The sequence below is a fragment of the Euprymna scolopes genome, chromosome 30, assembly GCF_053919585.1.
Source record: "Euprymna scolopes isolate OS-2025 chromosome 30, ASM5391958v1, whole genome shotgun sequence".
Classification (NCBI taxonomy): Eukaryota; Metazoa; Mollusca; class Cephalopoda; order Sepiida; family Sepiolidae; genus Euprymna; species Euprymna scolopes.
In genome coordinates, this window is record NC_136511.1 from 43,600,918 (window position 1) to 43,617,296 (window position 16,379).

The 16,379-nt window shown below is 32.9% G+C and overlaps 1 protein-coding gene across 1 annotated transcript in view; it reads left to right on the forward strand.

Moving 5' to 3' along the window:
- Positions 1–16,379, forward strand: part of LOC145254777 (DNA ligase 1-like) — a 288,066-nt gene that overhangs the window by 28,153 nt on the left and 243,534 nt on the right. The window contains exon 8 of the mRNA XM_080113551.1: positions 10,232–10,349. Coding sequence (XP_079969677.1) covers positions 10,232–10,349 — 118 coding nt within the window. The remainder of the gene's footprint in view (positions 1–10,231; positions 10,350–16,379) is intronic.

Genomic DNA, 16,379 nt, shown 5'->3' on the forward strand with positions numbered 1-16,379 from the left:
CTTTTTTTTTTTTTTTAAGTGCCCGACCTTGCCAGTCGTAAAATATGCTTAAATATATTTTAATTCTTGATTTTGTATTTATTATTACAGAGCCAATTCTCTATTGATTATTATATTGTACCTAATACGTAGTACTGATTTCAAAAGTTAAAAAGAAAAAAATGACTTGAGTGCCATCAGCTAGAATCGAAACCAAAACGTTTAGCGCTTTACCCACATTCTCTCATTTAGCAATCCAGCAGCATTCATTACTGTTTGAGCTAACTTGACAGACAAATATGAAAATTTTAAAACTAAACCACTTTTAGCAAAATAATACAACTTTTTTGACAAGTTGAAATGAACATTTTGCATTTCAACTTGCCGACTTCTGTACGCGTTATTCATCCATCCAAACAACGATTTTACTTGTAATAAGCCATTCTTGGTGTATGATTACTATTTCTTGTTAATTTCAGTGTTATGCGGCCAGTAGTTTAACAGTTAAATATTTATACAGACAGACACACACACACACACACACATACACTGTTTTATATATATAGATTTCTACAACTTTAAATCCTCAATTGCCACAGCTCATAGCACTCTACCCAAAAGTCCCACATTCAAACTTCCTATCCTAACCTTCACAGATTACATGAATGGGAACAAGTACATACTGCAAAGAAGATGGCTTCCCTTTAACATGCTAGAAAATTTCTTGTACCTGTTAGTATCCTGCATGTTTATAAATCAACCATTCGCCCATGCATGGAATATTGTTATCACATTTGGGCTGGTCTCTTGGACTGGTCCCTAGTCTCTTCCTCTTACCACATCCGAGAAAAAAGTTTCTACCCTAATAGGTCCCACACTGTCTACCAAGCTCCAACTTCTGCCCCATTGATGCAATGTTGCATACCTGTGCTTGTTTTACAAGTGCTTCAATGTAAAGTTCTCATGAAGCTGATGTCTCCCTGATTTTACTTTTACTTTTCTCACTCACATGCCCTTTTCTGAAATTGTAGCATTGGAATTTTTTTTTTTTTTTTTTCTTTTAACAAAATGGACATTAACAAAAATTTCTTTCTTTTTTTTTTTATATTTAACCAATTTCAAACCGATATAAGTTATAGCACAGTAAAAATAATTAAATTAAAACAAAAATCATTTTTCTTATTTCGAATTATTTAATCAAGTAAAAATTCAACTTTTTACTTGATTACTGAATTTAAAAATCTATTCTTTTCATAGTATTTTTAAGTTAAAAAATGCAATATTTACAATATTTTTGTTTGTTAAATTGTTAGGTAATTTGCTAGAATAACTTTTTCAATTTAGTAATCAAATAAGAAATGAACTTTTTACTTCATTAAATAATTCGAAATAAGAAAAATGGTTTGTTTTAATTTAATTATTTTTATTTTCCAATAATTTATATCAGTCTGAAATAATCACGTAAAAAAAAAATGGAATTTTTACTTAATTAAATAATTCAAAATAAGAAAAATGATTTTTTTTTAATTTAATTATTTTATTTTTATTTTATTTTTATTTATGTTTTATTTAATTATTTTTACTGTGCAATAATTCATATCAGGCCAGAGGATTAGTTGACTAAAATGTAGCGAGACGACAACTATGGAAGGCAGTAATTACTGAGGATGAGTTATGAGACTCAGAATTCCTATCTGAGAAGGCCAAAGGATGAGTCTGCCGAAACATGGTGAAAGAATAATGATTATGAAGATGAGGATAACAGTTCACAAAAAGAATGAAAACTGTCTTGTTTGCCATTTTGAAAATAATCTAAACAAAACAAAAATAAAGGGAGATAACTCAATAATTCAAACTTGCATGATGTATTTTCTACCAATCGCTTAAAAATAATTTTCTTTATAACAAGGCCGATAGCCATTAATCGCTTGGTCTCGTGTAATGAATGAATGCGTGAATGTAGGATTGACATGAAATTCTTAAAGATAAACTAAAATGACTGAAAAATGGGCTGAAATGACTTAAATAAAAAGTAAATGACTTAGAATGACTTTAATGAACTTAAGAATGAATTGAATGAACTTAAGAATTACTTGAATGCTTAAAAAATAACTGGAATCCTTCAAAAACAACTTGAATGATCTGGAGAATGACTTGAATGGCTTTGAGACTGACCGGTCGTAAAGTGGGTGATCATTTTACATTAAATTAATACAGAAAAGTGATCCCCACTTTATATCACAAAGTTACAAACAAGTACAGCATGTAGTAAGAACAGATACTACACTTTGATCTTGATATTTAATTTATTCCATTTAAAGAAAAATTACAATTCAAAAAATTTCAATATAAGTTAAAAAATTTAAAAAGTAAAATCTCCAAAAGACAAAACAAATTTAGGCATAAGGTCTGGGGAGGGGAGTGTTGCAGGGTCTTTGTAACTAAAGTAAAAATGGAGTCTTTGGCGACTTACTCTTGACTGGCAACATTTACCACAATACCTCATTCACTTTGTGGAATCTAAACTAACTAATGAATCCCTAGTGTTTTAGCCAAAAGCATATATTTACAATTTCTGTGTGTGTGCAATTTTTTTTTTTTTTTAAACATAAATGTGTATGTGTGAAAAAAATTCATTAGAAAAATAAAAGTTCTTAATTTGGTAACAAATAGTTCGTGTTGGGGAGTGGGGAAAACAACCTAGAAAAAAATGATCCAATAAAAATGCCTAGTGCGTTGTTAGTAAGGTCCTTCCCTGAGCTAATCTAAGTAGTTAGATTGCCTACTGTTTACCGGGGCACTGAAACCAAGCGGGGGGGGGGGATCCCTAGTGGGGATTGGGGTGGATTCTTATCAGGTATTGGGGGAAAAAATAAATAAAACATCAAAAAACAAAAAAGGGGAGGGAGGTAGAAGGCGACCTCAGAGTAAGGGTTATAGACTGCAGTTGCTTCCCCTGGATTTTAAGAACTCTTCAACAATAAGACTCAAACCTGATAAATATTATTTTTACTTGTCAGTATTTTTCTATTCAACCATTTTCCGTAATTTTTAAAAAGTTTTCCTAATGGAAGTATGTAATCATGTTTTTATCTAAAAATACATTTATTTAAAATCTCATACTGCACAAGCACCAGTGTTTGTTTCGAAAAGGTCTACGGATCATATTAAGTTTTCAGATGTAATGAAACTTCTACTTTTTTTTTTTTTTTTTTTTTTAAATTAAAAAAAATGAAATTCCATTTTTTTTTTTTTTTTAATTCAAAAAAGATTTTTTGCAAACACGATGTCTTATCTTTTCATCATTTGTTTGTTTTATTCTGTTTTTTTTCTTTCTCTTTCTTTTCTGTCTCTGCTTGATTTTTGTTTGTCTCTTGCCTCAAATCAACTTTTTTTTTTTTTTTTTTTTAATCAAAGAATGATCCATCGCATGTGCATTGAGTTTTTCTTTTTTTAACAGACATTTTTTTTTTTTTTTTTGTTTTGCTTATTTCTTAAAAAAAACCTTAACATTTATTTGTTTTTACACAAAAATGCTTACGTTGACAAAATCTAATGTATTTAAAAGAAAAATGAAGGCAAGTCATATCAGTCGATACTTTCATTATGAAAAAAGATCCATTCTTAAAAGAAAATGAGATTTTATTTTTATGTAAGAAGTCTGAAACATCTATAAATATAAAAGCGAAAATGCATGTTTGTATGTATGTATGTGTGTGTATGTGTGTGTGTATGTATATGTGTGTATGTATGTATGTATGTTTGTATGTATATGTATGTATGTATGTATGTATGTGTGTATGTATATGTATGTCTGTATGTATGTGTGTGTGTATGTATGTATGTATGTATGTATGTATGTATGTGTATATGTATGTATGTGTGTATGTATATGTATGTGTGTATGTATGTATGTATGTGTATTCGCTTTTTCTGTGTGTCTACAAAAGGCTTTTTTCAGAGAAGCGGTCGGTCGCTTCACAACTTTTTAAAACTTTTTATATCACATATAAATCGTAATTTCTCACAGTTAACAACGAAGCTCGCCTGTCTATTTAATTTGCTCGATTTCGGGAAGATAAATATTCAACATTTGTCGCTCGCCGCATGTGGGTTAGTCCTTTTCCTATAACATCTTGGGAAAATAAAAATCCCGCGGTCAAACTTGACCACATTAACTCATTAAAATGGGCACCTGCCAAATCCAAGTAATTTAATAAATTCAAACGTGTTTCCGTTAGCATCTCGCGGTGGGGCAATCGTCGCACGTTTTTTTTTTCACACTTTAATTTACAACTTTGCCTCAAGGGTTCGGGTTCGATCCTCATACTTAGCTACCAAAACATTTTTTTTTTAACCCCCCCTACCCCTGGAGTTTCCACACACACCTCCAAACACCCGGGCAACGCCGGGTACCCCTCGCTAGTCTATATATATAAAAAGCAAATGCGGCATGCACATTTTTGTATGTCCAACAAAGGTTTTTTCTGCCGGGCTTCTCAGAGGGGTGGGGGGGGGGTTTACTATGTTTTAGAACTTTTTATATACCTAGATCATAATATCTACGATTTACAGAAGGACGTCGTCTCTAGATTTATTTTGATCGAGTATTATAAAATTTGCGCTATTCCGGGGGGGGGGGTTTACTATGTCTTAGACTTGTTTATATATCCCCTAGATAATAATATCTAGGATTTGCGAACATGCGTCGCGTCTAGATTTATTTACGTCGACTTTTACACAATTCTTACTATTTCAGCCCCATCGTGTTGATTCGACCTTTTCATATAAAAACAAAACCGATATGCAACTAAGGTGTAGTTCTCGGCCTACGGGACCGGAAGCGTCCAGAAAGCAATGGACGTTTGGTCAATGTCAATGAAAACCGTCATATCAGACAATTGCTTTCATTTGGCACTCCCCTAATAAAAGGGGAGCTGGTTTTCCCCAACACGTTGGGGAAACAAAACCAGACAAAGTTGGGTAAAAAAACAAACCAAAAAAACTATCCCGCAGTTAAAATTAAGTGCGGAATTTAATTTCCTTTGACCTAATTAAATTTGCTGTGCACCTGCCACTTGTGCGTTTAAAATGTTCAAATGAAGTTCGTTTCAGTTACTTTCCTTTCGTGGGAGAGCAGTAACTTATCAAGTTTTTCGCCTCAACGTTCCGGGTTCGATCCTACCTACCTACCAAAACTTTTTTATTTTGCTTTTTCTTCTTTTTACATCATATTCGCTGTTTTATTTTTTTTTTTTCCGATTTTTTTAAAAGAAGTTTAACATAGGGTTTGGATCTAACCCCCCCCCCCCCCCCACCTACAAAAAAACTTTTTTTCACTGTTTTTCCGTTTTTTTTTTAATATTTATTTTCAAGCCAACCTTCTTACAAACACCCGTGCAATGCTGGATACCCTCACTAGTTGGACTGAAAGAAGAAAAACTCCAATGATTTTCGAATGTATAGCAAGGGGCGGGGATCAATTTCACATCTAAATGTAATATAAAATGATCCTCTATTTCCGGACCATTTCAGCTTTATAGGACAGTAAACCATTTTTTCTTTTTTTTTTTAAATTAAATTTTGCTATGGGACATAAATTCTTTTTATTTTAGTGTGTATGCATGTCTTTATTTTTTTTTTTTTAAGTGGTTACATGTGGTTTTACTTAAGGTTAGATAGTTTTTTTTTTTTTTTGCAGAATGGGGGGGGGGCTAGACCATCTGATTTAAGATCAGTGGTAGGGTTACAAAAAGGGTTTGGGGAGGGGGTCACAAAAAAAAAACATTGGACACGAAACATGGATAGTGTTTGCAATATTATTAGCTTTCTTTTACTTTCACACTTAACAATATCTTTTAAACGAGAAGTGCTCATTATGTCGATTGCAAAGGCATTGTTGTTAGATCACAAAAAAACATTGGCGCCAACCTATCTGACCTATGCATGTCAAAAAATCTCAGAAAATTAACAATAGCAATTACATTTATTATAAGTAAATAGTTTAATTTTTTTTTTATAGTTCTCATTTTTTTATTAAATATTTTTATTTAATAAATGATAAAGTTATTTATAAGAAATTATAAAAATTATATATTTTTTTCTCTGTACAGTCAAATTGTCATAGCGGCTTTTTTTTTTTTTACATAATAAAATGCATTAGAATTTTGAAGTTATACAATTGCTAAAAATTTCTCAGTTATAAAAAAAAATGTCCAAAAATATTCTTTAATTTCAATTTTTATTTATCAGAAAAAGTCTTCTCTCATTTTTAGCACCTCTCCAAGGCTCTATAAAAAAATTTATCCTTAGTTGACCATAATTTTCGTTTACTAGCCAAATAAAAAAGTTTACTAGTGAAACGCATGATTTTTGGAATATGACATCTTCGTTCCGTGACCAGTATGTACATCATAAAGATTTTACTATATTTATTTCAAACTAAGTGTTATTCTAAATATATACTGAATTTTATGTTGAGGCTTGAACGTATAAACATTTGAATTTCTTCAGATGTTTCTTAAACAGCCTTTTTTTAAAAAAAAAAGAATATGTTATTCTATTAAACCTTTTATTGTTTAAATAATTTGACTTTGCTCAGTTTATTTAAAAAAAAAAAAAAGGGCTGAAAAGATTTTTTCACTAAATAATGAGCTTTGGAATATTGTTGGTGAAATAAAACAGTCACCAAAAAGATAAGCGTATTATTATTTCTAGTCGCAAAAAACAAAAAAACACTCACAAATGTGACTGCTTCACTAACAACGTAAACCCCTGCCCCCGTCCCATTTTAGTAGGTGGTAGATCATTTTGATTGGGTCATGTCATAAGTAGTTTTCGTGTTTTAGACTAGAAACTTAGTCCATACAAGGTGAGGCCATGTTGGATAAGGGAGGTAACCCATGATATCAAAGTAAAACATGTTTTCCATGACATTTTAAGCAATAACAAATATCTGACCGAATTCTGATTCGGAATTTAATTACCCTGGGTAATTAATATGCGGCTTGTATTTCTCATTTTAGATTTAATTTAATAAAAATTGATTTGTTCTGATTCAAAAAACTTTTTTTTTTTTTAAGTTAGACAAGGTGTGTCAATTCAATCTGAGCTTTATTGATAAAATTGCTTTTTAAAACTGACGTGTGATGGACAGGATGGACAGACAAAACCTCTGGTCCTTAGCCAGAATTCAATCTAATTAAAAAGAACAAAAATGCAGAAAAATCTTTATGATGTACGTACCTGCCACAGAACAAAACTCATATTCCAAAAATCACGTAAATTAATCAAGCATTTTTTTTAATATAGAAAACCATTTTTTATAATTTCTTGCAATTAATATTATATTACAAGGCTGATTTTAAAATTTCAGTAATCTGAATTGAGTTGTCTGCATTTATTAAATACTAGTGGGGGTATCAGACGTCGACCGGATGGAGTAAGGTGGTAAAGCAAGGATATTGAACAACCCCCAGCTCTAAAAAAAAAAAAAGCAACTTTTCTTCAATCAAAATAGCAGCAAGTGCTTGTGCAATCGCAAAAAAAAAAAAATTAGCTGCAGTAGGCAGGCTTGACCGTTAATACAAAAGAGGAAAAGGGGTTGAAAAAAAGCTAATGCGCTAGACATGACGACTTATGACATCATGGCAGATCAAAATAATATTTTTTTTTAAACGTACATTCAGATTGCTAGGCATATGCAAAAATCTTGATGCAAAAAGCGACCCCCTCCTTGCAAGAAATGACCCAGTTCACCCAGACAGAATTAATCTTTTCGCCAATTTTTATGTATTTTTCGCCTGAGATCTTGATCTTTCTAATGATACGAATGTTGACACAGTCCGATGTGTCTGTGAAAAGTTTTTACCGGACATACAAACACACGCACATAGAAACTAACACACATTTTACCTTTTGTAAATTAGAAAGTTGTTTCCTTTTATTAAATACTAGCGGGGGGTACCCGGCGATGCCCGGGTGTCTTGAGGTAAATCAAAACTCCGGTGGGGGGGGGGGTGTTAAATAAAAAAAAATGTTTTGGTAGGTAAGTATGAGAATCGAACCAAATAATAAAAAGCTGACAATTTATATGTACCAAAAAATAATAATAAAAAGAAAATAATTGATATTTACTGAAACATAATAAAAAAGCTGACAATTTATATGTACCATAATTAAAAATTATAAGTAAACAATTGATATGTAATTAAAAATAATAATAAAAAGCTGAAAATTTATATGTGCTGAAAAATAATAACGGTTCTACGCATGCGTCAGATGACGTCATGACCTGATTTACTTTAAATAGTTGAAGAACTGACTAAATTTCATGTACGTTGTGTTAGCGTGTTGGGTCATTATCTAAACGTTTTGGGTTCGAATCGTAGTGTGAGATGCTTTTATTTTTTTTTTTTTGATTTTTTTAAATTTAAATATTGAACCAGTGTTATTTAAGCCGTTTTTCACGTAATGTTCGTTTTTCTGTTTTTTTTTTTTTTTTTACTTCGCTTATCCACCCCCAACCACACACCCAAAAACACCCGGGTACCCACCGATTTTAAAAATTTTAATATCGAAACAGGCTTATTTAAGCCATTTTTCACATGTTTTTTTTTTTTAATGTTCGTTTTTCTGTTTTCTTTTTTGTTTTTGTTTTTCAGATTTTTACATTTAACATCGTTCGTTTGCCTTACGTTAGTTTTTTGTGTTTTTTTTTTTTTCAATGTTTTGATTGCCCCCCTCCCCGTTTAAGTTTTAATGTTCGTTTTTATGTTTTCTTTTTTTACTTCGCTTATAACAAACAAACCTGGTCATTGACCTCATTAAAAACAACTACTGAATAGCTATTGCTTACGCCGTTGTCGTAACGCTCGCACAAACGTGCGGACACCTGTCAATTTTGTTCTTACTTAAATAAATTCAAACAACTTTCAGTAACTTATTCTGGCTGGCCGAACGCTTCATGTTTTTTTCACATTTTATTTTCCAACTTCGCCTCAGGGCTTCGGGTTCAATCCTACCAACTTACCAAAACTCCCCCCCCCCCCCGGTTTCTTTTTTATTTAAGAGCACACACACCTCGAAACACCTCGCTAGTCTATAATATAAAACTGAATGTGTGTGTGTCTCTGGTCACAAATAGGCTCCTATATGGTTGACTATTTTAAAAAACTGATTACATATAATGATAGAAAATGTATTGAGACACAGGAATGGGTATGTTTGATCCTGCAGAACGGTGGTTCATTAAAATTCGCGCCTGGTCCGCAAAGTATGGAAATAAAAAATTAAAAAATTAAAAAAAAACGTTTACAAGTGTTTTTAATATAGATGTACATAAGAATACTTTAATAAGTATGTTTTAACTTAAATAGGGATGGTATAATAAAAATTGTGGGGTCTGCGTTCGCGACTGGCCTCCATAGAATGGAAATAGGCACAAAGACTTTTCATATCTATCTGCGTAAGTATACTTTGATAATTATGTTTCAGTTTGAAGAAATATGGTATAATAAAATTATGGGGTGTTCGTTCGCACCTGACCTCCATAGAATGGAAAGATGTCATTTTCTGTAGGCTGTTTTTGAACCTAGTCAATGACGGGTATTTTTGCTAGTATATATATATATATATATATATATATATATATATATATTGAGACAAAATAGAAAAGGGGATTTAGTGTTTGAGTCAGCAGACTGAACTTTTTAATCGGCAAATACTTAGATTTGATCGGACTCAATTTTGATTGAAGTCTGTTATTTAGCAAACAAACCAAGTGTGATTTGAAAGCTCTTAAAATAAAACGTTACTCATAATTTTGTTTGGAAGGCACATGATTCACACTGGATTCAAATATCATGAGCGTATGATCACAACCTGTGCCATGAACATATGCAAATACAAGTTCACATCGCCTAGAAAAGAGTTTACTTTTGACAGATTCATAACTCTTTCTTCCCTTATCTTTTTCTATGGTTCTCACATTGACAAAGGGGGAAGAATTGCTGTTTTCTGATTCAAAATCTATTCCATCTAATGCCTATGGTTGACCAATTTTTTTACCTTGAAGTAGTTTTTTTTTTTTTTTGTCTATTTTTAGCTCCTTACATCAAGTGGCTTCTTGCTTTGCGTGGCGCTTCGGTCTGAATTTTTTTTTTTTATGAAAGGCAAACACTATGCAGTTATGTTTAGTATAATCTTAGCTTTCTTTTTTTTTTAAATACAGAATTTCCTGCTTATTTTCTAGGTCCGAAATCGACCAGTTCGAATACAGAAAAGAAATCTGTGACAAATGATAAAGAAAAGAAAAACTCCAGTCCTCCTTCCAAAACGGCGGATAAGAAAACTGAACGTTCATCTAACGAGTAAGTGCATTTTTCAATTTCAAAGAATATCTCTATATATAAAAGGCAAAATGTGTGTGACCATTTTGTGTATGTCTCGCAAAGGCTTTTCTCGCACACCGTCCCGGGGGGGGGTTTACAATCGCTTACAAGTGTTTATATAGGCCGTAGATAATAATATCTAGGATTTGGGAAAGCATGTAGCGTATAGATTTAGTTACATCGACTTTTACAAAATTATTGCTATTTTGGCTTCTCGCGTGTTGATTCGGCTTTTTCGTATAAAAAGCGAAACTAATTCAAAGCTTAGGGAGCGTTCTCCGCATCGCGCCGGGAAACGGCCAGAAGCAATCAGCTTTGATCAATGTTGTATATCAGACAATTGCTATTCAATCTGGACAATTGGGAGCCGGTTTCCCCCTCCCCAACATCTGTTGGGGAAAAGAATAGTCAAATTTGGGTAAACAAACCCAAACGCGGCCTCGCAGCAAAAGTTAACTGCGTTACTTCTATTTGACCTTCTTAATTAGGTCAAATCGAAGCAGCAGAGTTAACTTTTAATGCGGGCACCTGTTTTTAATAGTTAAATAAATAAATTCAAAAGTGTCTCCGTTATATGTCGTGGTGGCCCAATGGTTAACGTCATACGTTTTTGTTTCACACTTTAATTTCCAACTTTGCCTCAAGGGTTTGGGTTCGATCCTCATACTCACCTACCAAAACTTTTTTTTTAATATTTTAACCCCCCCCATCCCCAAATTGATTTACCCAAAGCCACACCCACCTCCAAACACCCAGGCAACGCCGGGTACCTCCCCCAGTCTATATATAAAAGGCACTTTGCATGTGAGTTTGTTCCCTATGGACTCCGAAATGGCTGGGCCGATTTTTATGAAATTTCACACAAGCATATATATTACAGCTGTCTGGGATAGGTTATGTATCGGAATGCCTCTTATAAATATCAAAAATTAATAATTGAAAAATCCAATTAAAAAAGGAACAAACTGATTTTGAACAAAGTTAACACTTTTATACAGCTTAATTAACACCCTTATACAGCCTAACATTACAAGTGCATTTAAGAAGTTATATGACCACACAAACAGATAGGCCTGGCATATAAAATACAACAGTAGGTTCTTTGATAAGATAGGGGCATGTTTGAAATGAATGTTTCTGTTAAGGGCACAATTAAACCATGATACTTGACTTCTGAATTTTAAACGTTAATTCAATAATAAACAAGGTGTGAGTATTCTATCTTGAGCATCATCAATGAGCCTGAAGTAATTTCGTCAGCATCTGACAAAGCCAATCTCTTTGCCAAAAACTTTACATCAAACTCTCTGCAACTGGAACTAGTACTCATTCTTGCAAAGCTGTTCAAGTGATGCTTAAAGGAGAAATGCTTTCCAGCACCTTAGAAAACATTAATTCGCCCGATATTTAAAAATACTGGAGATTAGTCTTCTGCATCTCAGTACAGACTAATTAGTCTTTTTGTTTTATTTTACTTCAGTTGAAGTTCTCAGAAATCAAGGGGCCCACAACCTGGGGCTAACACTTGAACTCTATATGAGATACATAGATATTCGAATGTTCCACTTAAGTTCTTTATTTCTCAAACACTGAGTTAATAAAGAAGTTGAGAAAATAATTTTTCCTCTCCCCAATTAACCATTTTCATATATTGTATTATATCTTTTATTTTGGTCTCTTGGTCTTACTGAATTCCAGGACAAGAATTTATCTAGTCTGGTGGAGTATCCAGTTTCGTGCTGTTACTTGAGGTAACATCACTTGGAGAAGGTGCACCATTCCTCGTAAAAGCTAATATGGGTTAGCCATAGCGAGGAGATCTTATTTGGGCAGCGAATACTATGTGATTTTGAATATTTGGTTAGGGTTTACTTCTATGGAAAAGTATCCTCATGCCAGATTGTTCTGACAAACCTCTGTACAGAGAGACCTTAGACACTCGAGGACAGTGTCTAGTAGGCATTCAAGTTCTGTGTGTCATGAGTAGTGTTGCTTGAATCCATAATAAATCGAGAAATTGTAAACCACTTCAGCAAAAACCACCTACTGGATGACAAGCAATATGGTTTCCCTCCTGCAAGATCTATAGCTGATGTATTGACTGTAACAATCAGTGAATCTATTGATGATTTCCTCATGAGCAATAACTTTTGACATATCAAAAGCATTGAAGAGGGTTTGGCATAAGGGTCTACTTTGCAAGATTTCCAGATATTCCATATCTAGAAATATCTTCTCAACTATCCAATTTTTTCTCACCAATGGGTTTATGCAAGTAGAAGTCCAAACCTCAAAGTATCAATGCTGGCATGCCTCAAGGACCCAACTCTCATCCTTATCTTAATCAATGATCTTCCAAATCAAATTCTAAGTTCATTTGTTAACATATATTCAGAAAACACTACAATCTATGACAACACTTCAAAGGTCAACAACGACCCAGATTTCTCTGAGTGTCTCCTCTCCGACCTTGAGTATGTTGTGTAATGGTTAATTTTAAAGCATCGAAAACCAAACTATGTTTTCACTATAAATGCTCTGATCTCCATTTGACCCCAATTGATATGAATGGCTCTCATCTCAAAAACGTTCCCTGCTTGGACCAGCTTCTAAGTCTGACCTTCACTCTTGACCTGAAATAGAAGACTTGCATCAAATCTGGTGCCAGTGTTGCTGGAAAAATGGTTGCCTCATTTGACTGCTCATTCCCGATACAATCCTCTATCTATATAAGAGCCAAATACGCCCTAAAATGGAATACTGTTGTCACATCAGGGCATCCTATCCTGCTTAGACAGATTTCAAAATCGACAACAAAACCTAGTAGGTGATGCCCTTCTCTCTTTCCTGCAACCTCTTTCACGCAGAAGTGACGTTGCGAGTCTCTCTCTACTCTGTTGTCTTAGTTTCATAGTAAGTGCTCGTCTGAGCTTTAATCCCCCCCCCGCCAAACTTTCACAAAAAGCAATGGTCTAGCTACAATCGCTATCAGCGATTTTCCCCTACTCTCTATCTTTGCTTAAATCTAAACACAAATTCGATGAATAAAACTTCTTTCCTAGAACTGCCTATCTGTACAACTCAATTTCACTGGCCTGCATTCCAACTAAAACATGGTCATCTTCAAGTCCAATGTAATCAAGTTCTTGTTGAGCCATCCCCTTAAATAATCTAATTCTACCCAATTTCCACCAGTAACGATCACTATACTGTTGTCTCGGTGATTAATCCTTATCCTCGAGTGACCTTAAGGCCTTGATCAATGGAGAGTCCCTTGTTAAAAAAAAAAAAAAAAAGGTATCCCAACATCTATGCAACTAGCACCAAGTTCTCCATGCTCCAATAGTATCACAAAGGTAAAAAAAAAAAAATTTTTTGATAACTTTAATAGTCCAAATATTCTTTCTCTGGATCCTGTTGTTTTTGTATGGTTTTTCTCCATGCAACACATGTCCTCAACCCTCACTAGCCAAGTTTTGCTTTCATATATTATCACGCTGTATACACATGCAGGTCTCTACGAACAAATTTATCTTCAGTTGACCTTTGACAACTGAATATTTTGTTTTACTAGCCAAATAGAAAAGTTACTAGCCAAACCCACGTGATTTTTAGAATATGACAGCTTCGTTCCGTGATAAGTATGTACATAAAGATTTTTCTGTATTTTATTTATTTATTTTTTTTTAATAATTGTAATTTGAAATATGCACCGAATTTTATGTTGAGATTTGAACGTATAAACAGTTAAATTTCTGCAGATGTTTTTTGAACAGCATTTGTTAAAAAGAAAGAGTCTGTTATTCTATTAAATGTTTTATTGTTAAAAATAATTTGAAAAAAGTTGAAAAAACATTTTTCACCGAGTAATGAGCTTCAGAAGATTGTTGGTGAAAAAAAATATACAACCAGCAAAAGATAAGCGTTTTGTTATTTTTAGTTGCTACCTTGGAAAAAATCATTCACAAATACGACTGTTTCACTCACAACGTAAAACCCTGTTCATGTTTTATGGGTGGTCGCAATCATCTCTTCTGTTTAATTGTTTAGATGAATAAAACTTTTCATCCCTGAAAAACACAAGGGAGACGTTTGCTGAGGTTTCTTCAAGGTTTTTATTTGGAGAGAGTTTACTAAGGAGAAAGAGACTAAATAAGTAATGAGCTTTGGGAGATTGTTGGTAAAAAAAACACAATCGGCAAAAGATAAGTGTTTTATTATTTCTAGTCACCACTTGGAAAAATCACTTGCAACATAAAGCTCTCTGCTGCTTGGTAATGACAGAATTTTCTTGAACTTAGTCTATACACTCTTCATTCTTTCAATCGCATCACAGTTCAAATGGTATCATTAAGTGAAAGATTGTCTATAGTTTTTTTTTTTTTTTTCTGGGAATTAATTTCTATTTTATTCAGGTCAGTTTCTTCCATCGAAGTTGTGATCGCGTTTCTTCTCGTAACAAAACGGCTTATTCTCAAAACAGAAAGAAGAACGAAAAAAGGTTGAAACGATTTACTTTCTTTTTTTTTTCTTCTGCAACTCGTTCGCTTCTTTCCCAAGAAACAAGAAAGAAAAAAGGTCGGAACTCTTCTTAACTCTCTGTATTTTACTTAACAGACCTTTTCTCTTCCACAACTAATTCGCTTCTTTCCCAAGCAGCCATCCTGTTTTCTTTTCGTTCTCTTCTCTATTAACACCAACCTCACATGCACGAGATAGTGTCACTCAGGCAGAATAGAAAAAAATAAGTGTTTTTATGCTGCCACCCCGAATCCCGATATCATGTAAATTTACATTTATCTTATTTTTATATTTTTTTGTATCGCACGGATTCTAGGTTCGAGTGCCAGCGTTTTTTTTGTTCTTTTCACAGTGTGCACACACAAACCGTGTACCCTTATCGCTGTTGCTCTCCACACTGTTAAGGTAAAAAAAATTTCTAAACAATCACAATAGTATCACTGTCCAAATAGACTTTCTCCATATTTGAGTTCTAATTCGCTTCTATTGTCCTTTACTTTTTGTGGTTTCTGTACCCAACTTTCAAGTAGATGCCATCTATGCAACTAGCACAAACTCCTCCTTGTGCTTCAATAGTATTTCCAAGAAAAAAATAAAAAATAAAACTATCACTATAAAAAACAAAAACAAAACTATCACTATAAAAAACAAAAACAAAACTATCACCATCCCCAAAAAATAAAAACAAAACTATCACTATCCCCAAAAAATAAAAACAAAACTATCACTATCCAAATTTATTTTCTGGTTAAAATCAGTTAAAGTACTTCCTAATTTCTGACGTAGTGCTACCGAGAGCGGTGACGAGGTAAATCAGTTCCTTCGCTTATTTTTTCTCTCACGCCTGTGAATTATTTGTTATTTTTAATAATTTTATTTTTATACTTCCATAAACATATATTTACTATTTATTTATTTATTTATTTTATTTTTTTTTTTACTAACCATGATGGTGGCTAAAAAGAAAAAAAAAAGTATTGTCTAAACTATCCTGATGGAGGCTTTGTTTTGAATCAAAAATTAGAAATTTTAAATAACTATTTATTAAAAAAAAAAAATATTGTCTGATCTTTTAACCGTCATGTTTTGAATTATATATTTATCATATAAATTCAAATAAAATGCTTTTCTTTTTAAAATTAAAAAGAAAAACAACTTTTATTTTTATAATTCTATAAACATATATTTCTTATAAAATCTCTATATATAAAAGCCAAAATGTTTGTGTGTGTGTGCACGCGTTTTTGTGTATGTCCGAGAAAGGCTTTTTTCCGAGAAGCGATCGGACGGCTCACAACTTCTTAAAACTTTTTATATCATGTTGAAATCATAATATCTATGAGTTAACAACAGGGGTCGCCTGTCTATTTAATTTGGCTGACTTTCAAAAGTTAAATATTCAACATTTTTCGATCACCGTATGTGGATTCGACTTTTTTTTATAAAAAAAGAAGCGAACAGACCCGTGTTAAATAAAATACTGCCCCG